Source organism: Dermacentor variabilis, chromosome 4 (genome assembly GCF_050947875.1).
Source record: "Dermacentor variabilis isolate Ectoservices chromosome 4, ASM5094787v1, whole genome shotgun sequence".
Lineage (NCBI taxonomy): Eukaryota > Metazoa > Arthropoda > Arachnida > Ixodida > Ixodidae > Dermacentor > Dermacentor variabilis.
Genome location: NC_134571.1, coordinates 21,539,901 through 21,559,653, shown reverse-complemented (window position 1 = coordinate 21,559,653; position 19,753 = coordinate 21,539,901). Strand labels below are relative to the sequence as shown.

The 19,753-nt window shown below is 45.1% G+C and overlaps 1 protein-coding gene across 1 annotated transcript in view; it reads right to left on the bottom strand.

Moving 5' to 3' along the window:
- The window catches only part of LOC142578775 (tudor domain-containing protein 3-like), a 154,741-nt gene that overhangs the window by 130,835 nt on the left and 4,153 nt on the right, over positions 1–19,753 (bottom strand). Inside the window, exons 6-8 of the mRNA XM_075688339.1 lie at positions 15,802–15,904; positions 14,619–14,755; positions 13,323–13,479 (exon numbers count right to left, since the gene is read on the bottom strand). Of these exons, the coding sequence (XP_075544454.1) occupies positions 13,323–13,479; positions 14,619–14,755; positions 15,802–15,904 (397 nt within the window). The remainder of the gene's footprint in view (positions 1–13,322; positions 13,480–14,618; positions 14,756–15,801; positions 15,905–19,753) is intronic.

Genomic DNA, 19,753 nt, shown 5'->3' with positions numbered 1-19,753 from the left:
CGTTTCGTTTGGCCTCGGCTAAACGCGCAAGTTCGCGACTGGGTTCGCTGCTGTTTGTCGTGTCAACGTTCGAAGATCCAGCGTCACCCCATTCCGCCTGCCAAGTCTTTTCTTCCACCGGATGCTCGTTTTGACACCATGCACCTGGACCTCGTCGGCCCTCTCCCACCCTCGAAAGGCTACTGCTACATACTGACATGCATCGACCGTTATACACGGTGGCCAGAAGCTACACCTATATCTGACATCTCAGCGCCCACTGTTGCAGCAACTTTCATGTCTACGTGGATCGCAAGGTTCGGCTGCCCATCCACAATAATCACAGATCGCGGTCGGCAGTTTGACTCAGCACTTTTCAACGAGCTACTCAAACTACTCGGAACGACACGTTTTCGCACAACTGCTTACCACCCTCAGTCCAATGGACTAGTTGAACGTTTTCACCGGCATCTCAAGGCCTCCCTTATGGCACATGAATCGCCGGAGAAGTGGGTCCTACATTTGCCCCTTGTCTTACTTGGCATCAGAGCCGCACTCAAGAGTGACCTAGGTTGCTCCTGTGCTCAGCTAGTCTACGGCACCCACCTACGCCTTCCGTGCGATTTCTTTGTCGCCACCCCCCAAACGCCTATGCCGTCACCTGCCGACTACGTTGCCGAACTGCAAGCTTTCTTCAGCCAGATGCGCCCCGTGCCTACACGTTCACAAGAAGCAAGGTCCCCGTACGTTTCTCCCGCACTAAGCTCTGCTACCCACGTTTTCGTGCGTAACTGTGCCGTGCGGAAGCCTTTGCAACCACACTACTCCGGGCCATATTGTGTTCTAGAGCGTCGTCCGACGACGTTTGTTGTGAATGTCAACGGCCGATCAGACACAATTGCCCTGGAACGTCTCAAACCCGCCTACATAGAAGCACCCACGCCATCAGCTCCACCAGTATGCGACGCGACCCTGCTGCATCCTTCGCCGCCGCCAATGCACGTGACACCCAAGACCAACGCCAAGACACGCCGCATCACGTGGACTTTCCATCGTTCGTCAAACTTTCCTCCTCTCTAGGGGGGGAGCCCTCTGTAGCGGCAGCAGCATCGGCGTCGCACGAGGGATGACGTAGACGCTCGCGTCTACACGAGGCTCGAGCGGCTGGCGCTCCGGCACGGGCTAGCGTTCCGAAGGAGATCATTAAAAAGAATGCTACGCTAAGAGACGGACTGTCGGTTCTTCCTCTCCTGCGAGAGCCCGAGACTTTAACGGTCTACGTGGTCGCTCGTCGCCACAATTTCATTTATTAAGCACAAGTAATTTCCCCTATGTTGTCCTTGGTGTCAGTGTTTGTTGGCTTATTATTATATGATTAATAAACATCAGGCCCCTCGGTTAACCACCTTTCTTTTTGTTTATTACATAACGAGGGTCTCGAATCTGGCAACATTGATGCCTTTACGTAGCATGTGTGGGTTTATTGACCAGTTGCCTTCACCGAAAAAGATTACATTCTCCTGACGCCTGCGGCAGAAAGGATGTTCCACATCTGCCACCAAGGTTTGTGAGCTGTGGCGCTGGCTAACACTCCCAGGGTTTTACTAAGAAACATAAATACCCAAGAAAGTAGATGGGGAAACAGCACCACGTTAGCTCAATTGGTAGAGCATCGCAAGCGTAATGCTAAGACGTGGGATCGTTCCCCACCTGCGACAAGTTCCACCTGCAGCAAGTTATTTTTTCATCCACTTTCATTTCCATTAATTTATCATTCCTTTATGTCATTTATTAAGCACAATTTCCCCTATGTTGTCCTTGGTGTCAGTGTTTGTTGGGCTCTTATGATCCGACCAAAGCATAACAAGCCAAAGCCTTGTCATACATAAAGACGCATCAGGAGCCATGGCACCCCCCAAACTTCAAACACCACTGACCCAAGTGACGCACCACATTAAGAGAGTTGCAAACTGAAGGCACCGCCTCAAAGAACAAGAAACGCTGTGTGTCGTACAGGCACTCATTACGAGCCAGATCACGTATGGCACCCCCTATCTGCTCCTGAAGAATGAACAAATTGAAAAACTAAACATCATGATTAGAAAAGCTACCAAGACAGTATAGGGAATTCCCAAAAAAGCACCTACAGCATGATTACCCAAACACGGCCTCCACAACATGTGAGAGGAACTCACAGAAGTGCACAAAATAAGCTAGATTGAAAGATTCAAATTGACTCCCAGTAGCAGAAGCATGCTACTTCAGCTCGTTTGTGATGCGAAGATAACTGCAAGATTGGACGACAAATTGAAACTCTCAATGCACATTCTAGAATCAATCTCAGTGGAATCAGTACCCCGAAATATGCAACCAAACCTTCGTAACAAAAGAAGACGAGCAAGAGTGTTCCACAAGAAATTCTCTACAGACTTTAACACAAGGTACACAGATAACTGCAATTAATACCCAAGACAAAGAAAAAGACCACTGTTACGACACTCGCAAGAGATCCAGACATGGCCAAAGAGGTGGCAATAGTACTGGCCATTTCCACATGCACCGAAAATGCCGTGATATTGAGAGACTAACAATCTACACATAATTTCCAAAAAGGCAGAATATCCACCAAAGGTCTGAAAATCCTGCAAGAAATATCGAAATGCACAAAAGACCCAGAGACCTACATTGCGTGGACCCTTAGCCACGAGTCACTGGCAGGAAATGAAGCAGCACACACCGCAGTCCAAGAACACACAACCCAGGCATTCCTGCCAGAGGGTTTCCGAAAGGCAACGAGGTCCGAGGATATTCCCAAGAAATATACGGATATTCGGTAGCATAATATAATTTGAAATAAGAGTATACCCGTTACCGCACCTCAATCTAAACAGTGAAGAGACAATAACTTTGTGGCATCTCCAAACAAATTGTTATGTATATGGCATTATAATAAATAGAACGCACCCAACCCGATTGCCACACCTCTGCCGGTAATGGGGTGTCATAACCTTTCAGAACCCAATAATCAAGAAAATGAAGACAGAGAACAAAGAACCGAAAACAGAAGCACATAAGAAGAGTGCCACAAATCGTAGGAGGCCACGACTACAGCTCCAGACTTGAAGGACCAGCACAGGGAAGCAGCAAAGGCCAATGGCAACTTGGACTGAGGAGGCCACCCACCTTGGGCGAAGAAAGAAGCACTCTTTCTCACTTATTCAGATTATTAAATCTTTATTCTCTCTCTCTCTCTCATAGCAAGGGAAATGGGAGAGACTGTGCAGTGAGGAGGGTAGTTGAACGCCTCGCATCGTTGCTTTACAACATTTTGCTTGCTTCTGTCTCTACTGTTAAAAAGCACTGTCCACTCAATGTTTATTGCCAATTAATATTGACAGCTTACAGTATGAACACATATAGAACAAAGATGCAAGAGCATCACTACATCATCACAATGAAAGGCATAGTCAGAAAATGTTTTTTGAGGGGAAGGCACATGTCCAGTGTGTCCCCATTACCTGCCCACTCCTGGCTATGCCCCTGCTGTCATAGGCCAAACTAGCTTCAATCCTGACCTCTGATATTTATCATTTATACCACTGGCAAATACATGATGGGTACGATTAGTTCTCAAAATAGGAGGGCTTAATAAGATGCCCTGCTAGGTCACTAGCACCCATAGCAAATGGCTAAACTGCTGTACAATGACTCTCCGATACGGCAGCCACAAGAGTGCCACCTATTAATTATTTTCTGTGCCTTACACTGTTCATGCATTGAAAGATGAGGCACTCACAATGACCAATGTTTACTTTCACTAGACAAGCATTTATTTCTCAAAGAACTATTAAAGGCATGTAATGATCATTTTCACAACAGGTTTCTAATGGTGAGTAAACTAGCTCAAGTTTGTTGACAACAAAACTGATGAAGCATGCTACAAGGGCAATTGGCAACAGTAGCAAGTGATTGCCTTTCTTGTGAGGCATTCACGACTCATGCAATTCGTCCACAGCTACTCTGAATTTAATTATGAAGTAAGCTAAAAAAGAAAACACTCACTATTATGAGAAACCACTTTTTCTCGCAAAGCGAGAGCCATGATGACGAAGACACCGTGCTGATGATGATATGTACAAATGATGAAGATGAAAGTCATGCTCACAAATTGCACTGACACTAACTCCCCCTCGAGGCAGAAGTGGCCACCTGGCCGCATGGGAGTACCTATTATGAAATGTACTGAATATACGGTTTTAAAAGAGAGCCATGCACTAATTTGGTCCCATGGCAACGCCAGTCGGAAGGAGCACAAACAAGCAAGACACGATAATAAACAGGGGATGTCTGCTCAATAACTTGGTAAGGTCCAACAAAATGAGTGAGGAACTTGTCAGATAAGCTGGGAGTGCATACAGGTGTCCAGGGGAGAACTCTGCCTACATACAAGAGAGAAAGTCACAGCACGGCGAGTTGAGTCATAGCGGCCCTTACAGGCTTTGTGGTAAATGCCGGTGTTAATAAGGGTGAAGTGACAGCAAAGGGTGACGCAAGAAACACTTCTCAAAAAAGTAACTGCAGAAGATACTAGAGGTGAGAAAAAACAGGCACCCAAGTCGAAACCTGGGGAGCGGCTGTAGACAAGGAAAAAAGAAAAGACGGTGGTGCTTTGTATGGCCATTGTTACGTCTCAACAAGCCAAAGACATTAATTAGACATTTACCACGAAGCTACCCCAGCCATTCATCAGTGCCTATTCAAAAGTTAACGTAGCGTTGACGCAGACTGTTGATGAGTCAACAAAAGACCCCTTACTTGAACCTCACAACTTGAACTAATTGATGAAGCGCACACGTTGAGTGCTACTGTGGGAACAGCTTCAACCTTAGATTCCCAGGTTGCTAAATATGCGGAGGCGAAGGTACACTGGAGGCGGAGTTCGGCACAATGGTGCGACATCATGGGCAGGATATTGCGACCAATTAGACGATTGTGATCGGCCGTGATACAGTCATCAGATTCCCTAGACTAGTCACCTAGGGAAGACGACGGTATTAAAAGTGGAGACTTTTGGTGCAATGAGTGGTGCTGACATGCCTTCATGTGAACTCGAATGTTTAATGTGCTCCTGCATGTAGTGGGCTTCCGTATCTGGAACCAGTGTAAACAATGTAAAGTAAACCCTTTTTCCTTCGGTCCTACTACCGGACATACCTACTCATCGATAGGCTTGGTGGATTCCTAGCCCAATGCAACCTCGAGCCGCAACACTGTATTGCGTGCAAAAGTTGCGAACGGCTGGATTGCATCTCGGTTCGTGTGGTCCAGGCAGATCTACATTACCATCATGTCGGAGAGAGTGCAATGGAGAAACGTTTGTCAAGCCAGTTGTCTGGGGATGGTATCTAGACGTCTTATGAATGGAGCTTGAGGGGTGCAGAGCTATAGCAAGAATAAAAGAAAGAAAGGTCTCGCTGCTGTTGCTGAGAATACATGGAGCTACACGAAGTAAGATGGTGTTCCCCAGAAATCAATCAGCGACTTCAAAAGCGGTGTCAGATTGCAGAGAAGCTGTTTCTTCGTCGAAACGAGGAGTCTTTGGGAGGAACGAGGAGGCAGCGCGTTGCTGTCCGGCTCTCAGAAATCAACACTCGTGGGAAACTTGCTTTTCAATCACTTTTTGAATGGATGCAACCATCACCCGGTGTTCTGCTGCCGAGATGCCAGTATCTTCTTACACGTGCCACTTGGCTTCAGCGCAGATGGCCCGCAAGAATAAGAGGGGAGAGTCAGATTACGATGCTGGAATGACCATGCAACGACCATCATGGCATCACGAACATGAGCATACAGCCATCGGCCCAAGTTAGTAGATAACTTGGTCCATTTGGTTGGCATATGTTCTTGTCACGGTAATGTCATGCTATGCATGCACGGATGCATGTCATGACTTCTTATCATGCATGTCATAAATTCATGAGAATCATGTTATGGCTTGGCGTACAGACTATGATATTCATGCCAATCATTTCATGACATACATGGCACGACATGTCAATGTCACACATGCATATCATGACATCTGACATGCATATTATGACATTTGACATGCATATCATGACATATCAAACAGTTCCAGTTTCTAACTAGTTATATATCAGGATATACATGACCTGAATGACATGACATGTATCACATGATAAGCATGTCATGAATCCCATAAATGACATATAATGGTGGTGTCATGGTCATTTTTTTTAACTGGATATGCATCAGGATATGTGTGGAGAGACATGCATGCATGACATGACAAGAATGAGATGCAACTTAGTATTCATGACATTCATGTGATAATATTTATGTCATGTCATCCAGGTCATGCACATATGTTGTGTCAATCATATCCAAATCTATACTGAGTTAAGGAAAGAACCACAACAGCATCATGTCATTCATACCGCTTATGTCATGACATACACACCATGACAAGCATGTGATGCCACTGATGTATAACATGACATGCGCTCGTAAAATCCATGTTATTATGTCATAACATACATGTCCTGACATTTATGTCCTGTCATGTCATCCATGTCTCATCATACATGCATTTCATTTATCATCATCATCAGCCTATTTTATGCCCACTGCAGAACGAAGGCCTTTCCCTGCGATCTCCAATTACCCCTGTCCTGCGCCAACTGATTCCAGCTAGTGCCCATGAATTTCCTAATTTCATTGCTCCACCTAGTTTTCGGCTGTCCTCGACTGCGTTTCCCTTCTCTTGGTACCCATTCTGTAACCCTAATGGTCCAACGGTTACCTAAGCTGCGCATTACATGACCTGCTCAACTCTATTTCTTTCTCTAAAAGTCAATTAGAATATGGGCTATCATTGTTTGCTTTCTGATCCACACCGCTCTTTTCCTGTCTCTTAACGTTATGCCTAACATTCTTCATTCTATCACTCTTCGCGCGGTCCTTGTTCTCAAGCTTCTTTGTCAGTCTCCAAGTCTCTGCCTCGTATGTCAGCATTGGTAAAATGCACTGATTGTACACCTTCCTTTACAATAATAATGATAAGCTTCCAGTCAGGAGCTTACAATGTCTGCTATATGCAATTTAACCCATTTGTATTATGTGAATTTCCTTCTCATGATCAGGATTCCCTGCGATTAGTTGACCTAGGTTGTAGGGATGCACGACTCTCATGCGTCCCCTGATATGTTGTTTTCTCGCATAGCTCCCGTCTCCTGTAATCCGAATTCGCCGCTTTACTGCGGCGGTCGGTATGCTTGCAGGGTAGTACAAGACATGGCATGAGTGTTACTCTGCGAACACGACCTAACGGCGGGGTTACTTGGGCACAAAAAGGAGAAGGCTCTTCCTCTTTGGCTTGGGGTCGGCAAGCAGAACGGATGTTCTGCACATGCGCCGATCCATGCTTCTGTGAGACCGTCTCGCGAGGCCTTACCTGGAATGGACGAACACGATCATTCGAACGCGCCACCGTTCGCATGACTAAATGCGCGAGCGACCAGGCGTTGGTGTCCAGCATGGGACGAACATATTCGCTCATTATCCGGTCGCGGTGGGTCAGACTTCCGCGATTTGTCGCGTGCCTATGGCATGTTTTGTGAATAGCAACTCAACCAGCAGGCATTAGTCCATGAAAGGTGCAATAAATGCCCTTGTGATTGTTTGCACTACTGTGTTGTCGTTCCTTTGTCCAAACAGCACGGGTGAGAACCCCATACCTGGCGCCCAACGTGAGGCTCTTGGGGCACTGGACGATAGCTTTAACAGTTTTGCTTTGTTCGAGACCTATGTTTGAACCGAGACGTAGCGCTAGCGTGGATTTTGATAGCTAGCACTGGCGGCGTGCTTTCTTGAGCCAGGCGACGGTGGCTGTGGTGTGTTTGAACTTTTCAACATGCTAAGCCTTTTCACAAATTATTTATTTTTAATGACATTCATCGGTATGAGAGCCACGTGGTCTACATCCTGGGAAAGTGAGGCTTAGCACCTGCAGAGCATTGGCAAGCCTGAAGAAAGTGAGTACGGACGGAAGCCTCGTGGATGGTCCGAATTTTTAATGTAAATAGCTTTTTCTATCTCTTTGATTCTGATGAAGTCGTGGCTCTGGGAGCCGGGTGGCTGCAGGCCACGAATACCGCTACAGGCTGACTGGTACTGTGGCCTGGCACTGGCGCCCCGACACCGTCTGGGACGGTGAGCGCCGTCAACTCGGATGCTGTGTGCACTGAGCGGGGTAGGACCAGCTAACAGAGCTGACATCTCCTCGCGGCTGCCTGTTATGCGCCAATTTTGAGTGTTGTTTTTTGGATGCCGGTTGTTGCCAGGGTAGCGACGCTTTAGGCCTAACGCTTTACGAAGCTGCCTGTCACATGTGGAGGGACACAACCTGGTGGACTGTGGCATTGAGGTGTTGCACTTTGCTTCCCTCATTCTAGTTAGCCTCACACGAATTGAAATTACTTGTTCGACTAAAGGAAGCGAGCTTCGTTCACGTGAACTTAGCATCTGAGTAGTCGCCCTATCTTTTGCTAGCCGCATTGAACATCGTACCACGTGGGCGATGCGCATGCAGAATTCCTCTCCCTTGCACTACTTTAGTGTTTACGGAGTGCGTTGAGTGTACGCAGTGTGAGTGGAGTCACCCCTGGTTTGTTGTCATTTGCACATTGTCTACGCTGCTGCCCCAGACTACGATCGAGCCACCCCGGGCAATAGTGATGCCATGGCCAGTTTGGCGCAGCGACTTCGGCGGCTGCCTGTATCCAGCTCGCAACCCTCGGCGGCGGAGAAAAGAGCCGGCGGTCACCAACAGCTACTGCGGCTCTCGCCAGCAGGGTGCATCGGAGCGAGTGACGCTTGCTCGTACCGACTACTGCGTCGCCGTTTCCAGAGTCCTCGACTGAAATCGTGCCGTCAAGTCTGCAGAGCTGCTGCTGTGACCAGCGGACACTAGCAGTGTACCCAAGGACAATGTCGGCTCGCATATTTGGACATTTCCTTGGCACGGCGACTGTTGCATACACTACCTTGTTTGTGAGGCACGCATTGATGTTAGACCATGTGACATGTTTCACCGGAATATGTAGTGATTTAAGGTTTGGGGGGATGTGGCGATGCGCGACTCTCACGCGTCCCCTGATATGTTGTTTTATCGCATAGCTCCTGTCTCCTGTAATCCAGCTTCGCCGCGTGGCTTTACTGTGGCGGTTGGTATGCTTGCAAGGTAGTACGAGACATGGCGCGTGTTGCTCTGCTAACCACCTAACGGCGGTATTACTTGGGCGCAAAAAGGAGAAGGCTCTTCCTCTTTGGCTCGGGATCGGCAAGTGGCGCAGACTTTCTGCACGTGCGCCGATCCATGCTTCTGCGAGACCATCTCGCGAGGCCTTCGTCGGAATGGACAAACACGATCGTTCGAACGCACCACAGTTCGCGTGACCGTACGCGCGAACGACCAGGCGTTGGTGTCCAGCATGGGGATGAACATATTCGCTCGTTATCCTGTTCCGGTGAGTCGGACTTCCGCGATTTGTCGCACACCCATCGCGTTTTATGGCAAGATGGATAGATGGATTTATGGATAGCAACTCGGCTAACAGGCATTAGTCTATGAGAGGTGCAATAAATGCCCTTGCGATTGTTTGCAATACTGTGTTGTTGTTCCTTTGTCCCAAGAGCACGGGTGAGAACCCCACAAGGTAAACATACTCCTTCATAGATTCTAGAGGCTGACTAGCCATCTCGCACTCTTGCTCCCTTACCATGCTATTCATCCTTATATTTGTCTTCTGCATATTAATCTTCAACCCCACTCTTACACTCTCTCTGTTACGGTCCTCAATCATTTGCTGCAACTCGCCTGCAGTATTGGTGAATAGAACAATGTCATCGGCAAACCTAAGGTCTCTGTGATATTCGCCATCAGTCCTTACTCATAAGCCTTCCCAGTTTAACAGCTTGAATACTTCCAGGCATGCAGTGAATAGCATTGGAGAGATTGTTCCTCCCTGTCTGACCCCCTTCTTTACGGGTATCTTCCTACTTTTCTAGTGTAGATTTAAGGTAGCTGTGAAATCTCTGTAGATATTTCCCAAGGCCTTTATGTAAGCGGTCTGTACTCCTTGATTACGTAATGCCTCAATGACTGCTGGTATCTCTACTGAATCAAATGCCTTTTCGTAATCTATGAAATCCATATATAATAATAATATTTGGGGTTTTACGTGCCAAAACCACTTTCTGATTATGAGGCACGCCGTAGTGGAGGACTCCGGAAATTTTGACCACCTGGGGTTCTTTAACGTGCACCTAAATCTAAGCACACGGGTGTTTTCGCATTTTGCCCCCATCGAAATGCGGCCGCCGTGGCCGGGATTCGATCCCGCGACCTCGTGCTCAGCAGCCCAACACCATAGCCACTGAGCAACCACGGCGGGTATGAAATCCATATATAGAGAGGGTTATTGTACTCAGCGGATTTCTTGATTACCTGATTAATGGCATGGATGTGATCCATTGTAGAGTATCCCTTCCTGAAGCCAGCCTGTTCCCTTGGTTGGCTAAAGTCCAGTGTTGCCCTTATTCTATTGGAGATTATTTTGGTGAATATTTTATATAATACTAGGAGTAAGCTAACAGGCCTACAATTTTTCAATTCTTTAACGTCTCCCTTTTTGTGGATTAGTATAATGGTTGCGTTCTTCCAGTTTTCTGGGACCCTTGCAGTCGATAGACACTTCGTATAAAGAGCCACCAGTTTTCCAAGTATTATGTCTCCTCCATTATATCGACTATTATTCCATCTTCTTCTGCCGCTCTTCTTCGTTTCACGTCTTGCAAGTCCCTTCTGACCTCATCACTAGTTATAGGAGGAGTTTCTGTATCCTGTTCATTACTGTTTCTAGTGAAGATATCTTGACTCCTCTTGGTACTGTACATGTCAGTATAGGATTCTTCCACTGCTTTCACTATATCTTCGAGATTGCTGCTGATATTACCCTGCTTATCTTTCAGTGCATACATCTAGGTTTGTCCTATGCCATGTTTCCATCTATCCGATTTCAGGCTGCGTCCATTTTTTTACGGCTTCCTCAGTCTTTCTCACATTATAATTTCGAATATCCCTTACTCAAAAGGCCTGAAGTTCACAAAGAATGCATCACATAAAAAAGTTGTCACTAGATGGCACTACGTATTTGTCCACCACAGAGGAGGTTCGATTTTTATATTCTTTGGGTTTAGTATCTAGTGGAAGTTTGCATAGAGCCCGCAAGAGGTAAAAATAATCTGTACAGTAGGCTCCACTGAAGGAATATTATTTGGCAGTCAATAGGTCAATATGCAAAGTCACAGCGATGTGAGATAATTTCACTCATCATTCAGTAGTTCCATGCCTCCACTCCTGAAAAGGTGTGGAATTACTGAATATGGCTGCAGCAGCTTTAGCTTCTTCTATCTGGTGCTAGGCGGTGACACTGTAAATGCTGCCATATCAAAGCACTCTTAAAGGACATTTCAATATGACATTTCACCAGAGTACCACTAGGAGTATCACACCGAAGTGATTTCCTTACACCTCCCCTCCCAGTCACGCATCTTGAGAGTCATTTACCAAGCTTGGTCTTCGAAACATTGTTAAGGCTTGATGCAGCAAGCATGCAGAGGATGGCAAGGCCACCAAAGCTATTTTTTAATGCAAACTATGCTTCTTATTTCTGGGCTTGAGACAAATTTGAAAGCACACAGGATGAGGCAAGGCGCTCGTTTGTCTCCAAGTGGCCACCCTGCTTCAACAGGCAGCGGCTTACACGTGAGTGCTCTCTCATCAGCAGGAAGATGTTTCTTGAATATGATATGAGTTGAATACAAATATCTTCACTTCTGTCACTTCTCGGTAAGTAATTACCCAGACGACCTAGCCCGACAGCCACATCTTGAGCCTTGGCCCATAGGCCTCAAAAACTACTGAATTAGTTATGTTCTGTTGTGCTTAATACCAATGAGTTTCTCAGTTTAATAGTGGACCTGTGTTTAGGGGGCTACCTTTTATTGTTGTATAGAAATTTTCGCTTTCAAGCTTTTCTCCAAAACATAGGGGGGCTATTCCAACTTTATGGCTGGTGGGTTATCATAAGGCCAATAAGCATGACACATGAGAGGACTCTGCTTCATGTGACTTGATCACTGCTCCGCATGTAGCACAAATGCATGACTGGCCATGACACTTAAGTGCCCACCGTGTAAATCTAAAGCTAGTCTCATGATGGGTTGCTCAAAGCTACAAAAAGAGAACAGCGTGTGTCTACGAACGGTGTCAGGAACGAGAGGCTGACGTGCATTCTGTAACAAAGCAGTGGCCGTGAACAACTTTGTTGCGTACCGTGCACTTGCTTTCATTTGTGAGATGGTTTGTTGGCTTTCCAAGTGTCGTGTGGCTGCAGCGAATAGACCTGCATCAATCTGGCACCAAACCATAACTTTAGCCACCACTGACTGATAAAGCAGTGCCGATTAAACTTAATAGCCTAGGCAGTGTGGCCGTGACGAAAATTCACTCCTGGCCAACGGGTAATGGGCCACAAGCCGTCGTGGAATGCTTGCTACAAATATGTTCATACAGGTGGTTCATCAGCTGTGTTCGGTCCCGAGATCACACATCCAGGTTAGATTGATACCTGTTGAAGCGGCATAAAGTTAACTGCCGCATATCCAACATGATCTACGTGCTTATCGGTGGCTAATTCGCCCAATATTCGCACATGCATTTAGAATTTATGCAATATGCACTGCCTTTGTTGTCGTTTCCTCTGTCCGTGTCGCGCTATCATTTCGATCGGTCCTGTCGATCCAACAAATATTGTGCCAACAGAGAGGGACCTGGCCAATGTGGCGCCGTTCTAAGAATTACGGAATTCAGGCAATATATGTGTGATCCCCGCATCAGCTGGCGTTGTGGAGTGCTCAAAGTGACAAAGTTCACTACGCCGTGTCACAACACTGTGTCAGCTGGGGCAGCACGGCCGCGATGCGCTCGGCGCTCCTTCTGCACCGAAAATGAAGTGAAATGCACCCTTGTGCGGCACTGAGCACAAGGGGCTCCCCGGCGCACACAACATGTGGCACTGGGTAGGTCTCTACATCAAACACGTTAAAAAATTCGAGAAATTGAATAGCAGTTATACTATTCAAAAGTTTAATTATTCGAATGTTCATTATTTTAGTATTTAATTTAGTGATATCCGGGTATTTGCACCACCCCTAGTGCTAGCACATACCACATTCTCAAGCTCTTCTTCAACAAATACCTGGTCGGTTGGCCCGCTCTCTCCGATTTCGGTCAGACAACTCCAATGCTTGCATTGCAGCAGCAATGTCACAGTTGTGTGTTTTCAGAGCACTAACAGCAGCATCCACAGAGTAGCCAAGGCCAACCAGCTGAGCAATGTCTCCATCTTGGGGTTGCTGAAAAATAGCAAGAATTGCACATGTTAGTCAGAAAAAGCCATTAATTTAGTAGCAGTTTGACATAGGCACTTTTGATCACGATTGAGCCCAGACTGGGATCGAATTTCTTAATTTTAATTGGATCACTTGTGCAAGCTATGGAAGAGTGCCGACGGTGATGAAGAAATTCGATCCCGACCAGGCTTGATTACAACTGAAAGTGCCCCATGTGATTGGGGTATAAAAATGACTTGTCACTCTGAGGGAAATGAATCCTTTAAAAAATGTGGCAGATTTTCTCGAACATGAATATTCAAAGGCCAAAATATGAACATGATGTTGCTCACCACCCCAATTATCGCCCCCTCTTTCCGTCTAAGAAAATATTTCACTGTTTATAGCACTTACTGATTAATTCTTTATGGGCGAGTGTTGCCTACGGGCAACCCACCACAAATATATTTCTTCTTTCCGATCAGTGGTATTGAATTCACTTTCTAACTAAATGTTTTCGGCTAACACTGAATGACAGGTAGCAAGCATAACTTGTTAGATTAGAGTAGAAACAGATGACAAAGAAGTTAGGTGTGCAACTCGCTTTCTTTTGAAAGCATGGTCAGAGGAGAAAGACTGATGCCAAATTCGCAGCTGCAGCAGTACAACACCGGTAAAGTAAAGGAAATGCAATGTGCACAGGTTTCAAATCCGACAAGAACCGTCTGTACACATACTACATGAAGCCATAGGTGGTTTGGGGTGAAGGTCGCCTAAATTATTCTGCATAGTGCCACAGGCAACAAAGCTTTTCACGGAAAATTTTCAGCGAAATTTCATTGAATACCCTTATTTTTGTATACCATGCACATTTCAATGAAAGATAAACATTTTTCTTCGCACATTTTCATGTCTCATCCTTAACGGGCCTAAAGAAAATCCACAGACCGCAAATTCTACTACCATGCAACAGTACCAAATACTTTGAGAATTCTTCTGATACATTTACATAAGATATTGCAGAGGGTAGCAGTACATTCAAAGTTGAAACTCTCCAAAATACTCCCTACTAAGTTGAAATGGTAAACACAAGCAAGAGTTGCCCTGCAAGATTTTATTGGAACACTGTGAAACTTGACTGAAAACTAGAGCGCAAATGTTACCTGCTTTCCACCACCAAAAACTTTCACTTTTCCTTCCTTCGCTCGAGATATCTCGGCTATTGTCATCTGTCGATGTTTCTCAAAAGATTCATTTGGTTTGGTATCCTTCTGACAAAGGTCCATAGACTTGAACCCACCTGAAAATAGCACAAGGTAAAACACTGTATATACCACTCAAAAAAAAAAAAAAAAACGACAACAGTAAATGACATCAACCCCAAGTGATAATCACTACCTTTTTAATTTTTTTTTAAACAAAGTAACTACAGGTGGACACAAAACAGCCCAAGCAGGCCAAGTATAGTGAAGGATGTAGAGGTGTTGAGAAAGGCAAAGTGTAGTGGCGACAGGCTAGTCAAGGACAAAGTCATCTTCGATTTGAGTATGACTGCTACCAGGCTGACCTGGTAGCAGTCAGGGAAATAGAGAAAGTCAGGCAGTTTCTTATGAACAGATATGAGGTGTGTGTTAGCACAGAAGGACAATGATACCACAGAGCTAATTAGTGAGATTTTAAGAAAATTATATAATGGACCACTATTGAAGTTGGAAGTAAGGCAACAAGGCAGGAAAAAGACAAGGACTTAATAAATAAACTAGAGAGCATGAATGTCTCAAACCCTAGAGATATTGAATTGGCTGAACTGTCCAAACTGAACAGCAAATTAGAAATAAGTGGCATTCAAAATAATACAGCAACAGATATTGAGAAAGCAGTAAGAACAAGGTAAGCAAAAAATCAGCAAATAGATTTGGCATGGACAGGAACAATATGCACACGGTAAAATGTATACAAAGCAACATCACCAGCAACTTTGACGACATAACAAAGGTGGCAGAAGCAGAAACTTCGGTGTTATGAAACGATTATGAAATTTGCAGATGCAGGATGGAGTCCGCTGATGCAAGATATAGGTAACTGAACATTGTTTGGGAAGGCTTACACCCTGCAGTAAATCTAAATAGTTTAAGATAATAATAATAAAAAAAATATTAATTGTGATAAAAAAAACACTAGCACGAGCTTAACAGGGTGAGGAATAGGAAAATAACTATTTGCTTTCTCTTAGCTACACATAGCTCTTAACTAGCTTTAGGCCTTATATACTAACCTCAAAGGTAAGTAAGCTGATAACTAGGAAAGCAGCCCACTAAGAAAAGTAAGGGAAGGCTCTAAACTCACCTTTGAGGTTCTTAAGCCTGCTTGCATCTATCTTCTGCCCAAAGGGAACCCAAGGGGGAGCACCGCCCTCTTCCCCAGCAGTACGTTTGTGGTGGCTCAAGTTCTGTCAATCAGTTTCAAAAAGAAAAAAAGAAAGAAAAAAACTTAGAACTTCTGCAAACTGCTGCTAAGCTGCACAGAAGCATAAAAAACAGTTAGGGCTACTTGATTTCTAAGCCAAATTAAATGACCATGGAAGCCGAGATTGGTGTGCCACAGGTACACTGAAAGTAATCACAAAAAGGTGTACAAATAGTCTGTCGTTGGTGATGCCCCAGTCTGCATGACTAGCACAGTCAAAGCATTCCTCGCTCACTTCGAAGGTTCTAGGACACTGTCCACCGGACACTTCTGCTGGTACTGCAGCCAAACTGCCCATTGAACTCTTTACTGTCTATGCAATGTTTTCTCACAGCAAGCCCACGCGAGATTGTCATGAAACACTGCTCGAGCTCAGCCAGGAAACTCTTGCATGCTTTCAGTAAACATTGCAGTCAACACAGCATTTCTTCAAAACAATCAATTTGTCACGCACCGCTGGGAGCCAAGGAAGATGTACTGGAGGTTTCATGTAACTCGAACCAAGTTTTAAACAAATATGTGGTACATCTTCGGCAACCGAGACCTACAGCACACTGTTAGTAGTTGACTATAGTTACTCAGATTAGCTTTTGAAGTGTGATTAGTCAGTCAGCTAATTAGCTAAGTTCAGTTATGCAAATCTTCAAATATTCATTTCAAAGTGTACAAGTTCTGGGATTTTACGTGCCAAAACAACGATATGCTTACGAGGCACGCCATAGTGGGGGCCTCCAGATTAATCATGACACAGTGCACTGACATGCACCCAATGCGCAGTAGACAAGCATTTTACATTTCACCTGTATGAAATGCAGCTGCCAAGGCCAGGATTTGATCCTGCATTCTCGGGCTTAGCAGCACAACACCAAAGCCACAACGCCCCCATGGTGCGTATATTTTTTACGCGTTCTTTTTCTGGGGCTATAGAGGAAGCCAACAAAATATGAAAAAAAAAAAAAATTCCGGCAGAACACATCATGATGAATGTCGATATAAATGCAATTAGCATTGAAGCAATGGCGACAGACCGTATAGCCAACGCCAGAACACGTCATGAATGATGTGTGTATGCAAGTGGGCTCCTCTCGTGCTACCCACTAGGCATGTTGTGCCATCTAGTGGTGCCGACGCGAAGTCCACAAGTCGCACATGTGTGAATATATATCAGACAAGATTGTGTGAATATATAGGGTGCGGGTTCAATTTCACCAAGCCCCAGAGAAATGTTAAAGGCCATTCTTTTCTCCTTAAAGAGCAGCACACACCCGGTGACCCAAATTGGCATCAAAGATGTTCATTGATGAACGGCTCACACTACCCACTCACATACCCGGTGACCCAGGTTGGTCTGACAGTTTCGAACCCAGTTCCCTCAGCACAGCAGCCCAATGCTCTACTCACTAGACCATGGACTACTATCCAGTGACACAAGTTGGCAGGAAAACAGACATAGATAGATAGATAGGTAAATGGATAGGTGCCGGAAAATGCACGAAGTATTTTAAGAATGCTCATCGCATTAAAAAACTATGTCATTACTCACTTGAAGCATCTGGTGTGCAGTGTTACCAACTATGTAGCCAAAGGATGAAGCCCACATGCCTACTCCAAAAGAAGATGAGGAGTGTTTTATTTATTTATTGCTTTCATTTATTTCTTTATTGCTATCTGCTTTGAGAGCTGATTTATTGCTTATCATTTTGGACTGCAGTGGACTTCCATATTCATGACAGCGATAAAAGCCAATTGCTTCCTTTTAGAAAGGGCAAGCCTTCATTCTTTGTAAACATGGTTGAAAGTACTGCAAACCAAAAGTGTTGTCATTATTTTCCCCCACATTTTCTGGACCTTCTTTAGAGCCCGGTGCTACGTCTCAAAACGGCAATGAGCATTCCTTGGATGCTTCCCATGAGGCAGCCCTTTCATCAGTACACGCCCAGTCTACGGCAGAAAAAGGCAAACACGCAAACAAAGGAGCTCATTTCAAGGTGACAACTGCTCCCCTCCATGGAAGCAGTAAATACCACAAAGACCACTCTGCCTGAACCTGGTCCTGACAAGATGGCCGTCATGGAGAGCGCACTAACTGATGAAAGAGGCCAAATTTGAGGACTTCTGTGGGAACGGCATCGACATTATGTTCCCAGATTGCACCGTCATTACCTTGCATGAGGCGGCGATCATGCAACGTTGGAAGCGGAGCCCAGCAGAACAGTGCGATTTCGTGGGCGGGATTTTGCAAAAGATTCGACGATTGTGATTGACTGCTTTAACTGATGGTCAGCACAGGCGGGACTGGGCCAGATTCCATTCGAACCCCTATTATAGAGGCCTGCTGTTGGTTGTATGTTTTATCTGTTGTTTCTGATTATTAGTAGCTCAGATTTCTGGGCAGAACATGTTAGCCATTGAGTTTAATGTAGTCTTGAATTGTGTCTGCAGCCGTTTGCAGTGCCTCTGAAATTTTGCCATCTGAGCCAGAGTTTGTCCAGATCATTATGTCGTCTGCATACATTGAATGGCTAATGTGGGGTATGGCATCTAGGAGGGGGGGCAATTTTCTCATGGTAATGTTAAAAAGTGAGAGACCTGCTCCCTGCGGGGTTCCTCGCGTTCCTAAGGTGAAGCGTTCACTCTTGAGGTCGCCCAGATGAATTTCTGCAGTTCTCTCCCTGAGGAAATTTTAGATATATTCAAAGTGCGACGATTGTTTGGTACCAACGATAAAAAGTGGTGATAGATTGATTGATAATGATGCATTTAAGGCTGAAAGCTTCAGTACATATTTTTTGTCAGTATTTCATTAATTGCAATTGCGAGTTTTACAGATTCCATCACTTGATGCTGATCCGATGCCAGAAGTTATCTTTAGTATAACAGGTATTCGGAAGTTATTGTGTAATGTGAAGCTGACAGTTGCAAGCAAACCAGATGACTTAGCTGCTACAGTTCTTAAAAACTGTTCTGATATACTGTCATCGTACTTTAGCTGTTTATTTCAAAAGAGTTTGCAAGGAGGGACTCTGCCAACAGAGTGGAAATTGGCTCTCATTGTGCCCCTCCATAAAAGTGGGCCGAGAAATTTGGTAGAAAATCTGAGGCCAGTGTCTCTAATAAATAAAGCTTGCAAGACAATGGAGCATGTAATCTACAGTTGCATCATGTTGCATCTTTTTAAACATAATTTACTTTACCCCAGACAGCACAGATTTCGTCAAGGTATGTCCTGTTCTACACAGTTGCTTGAGTTTACATGTGACCCAGCAGTAGCTATTGATAAAGTATATTCCTAGATTTCCAGAAGGCATATGATGTTTTTGTACGTGATCTTCTTGTTTCTAAATTACGCAGCTACAATTTGAATGCAAGGATGATCTTAAGGATTTCTGAGTACCTGTGCTTGCGACAGCAGTGTGCAGTTGTTGGCGGCCACTAATCGAACTATGGTCCTGCCACTTCCGGCATCCCCCAAGGTTCTGTTCTGGTGCCGCTTCTTTTTTTTTTTGTTATATATTAATGATATTAATGATGGGGTTACATACTCGTTCAGAATGTTCGCAGACGACTGCGTGATTTACAGAGTCACAGATAGTTCACTTGAGGTGCAAAGCCTACAAGATGACTTAGATAAGATATTCGTGTGGTGTGCTCATTGGGACATGACTTTGAATGCTAAAAAATGTGTGCCCATCACCTTTCTAAGGAAGCGCTCTTACCCGTCTTATACATATGCTAACAACCATGTTTCTGTGAGCAAAGTGCAGAATTTTAAGTACCTAGGCGTCTAATTTGCTGATGACCTAAGGCGGTCATCGCACGTCAAGTACATCGT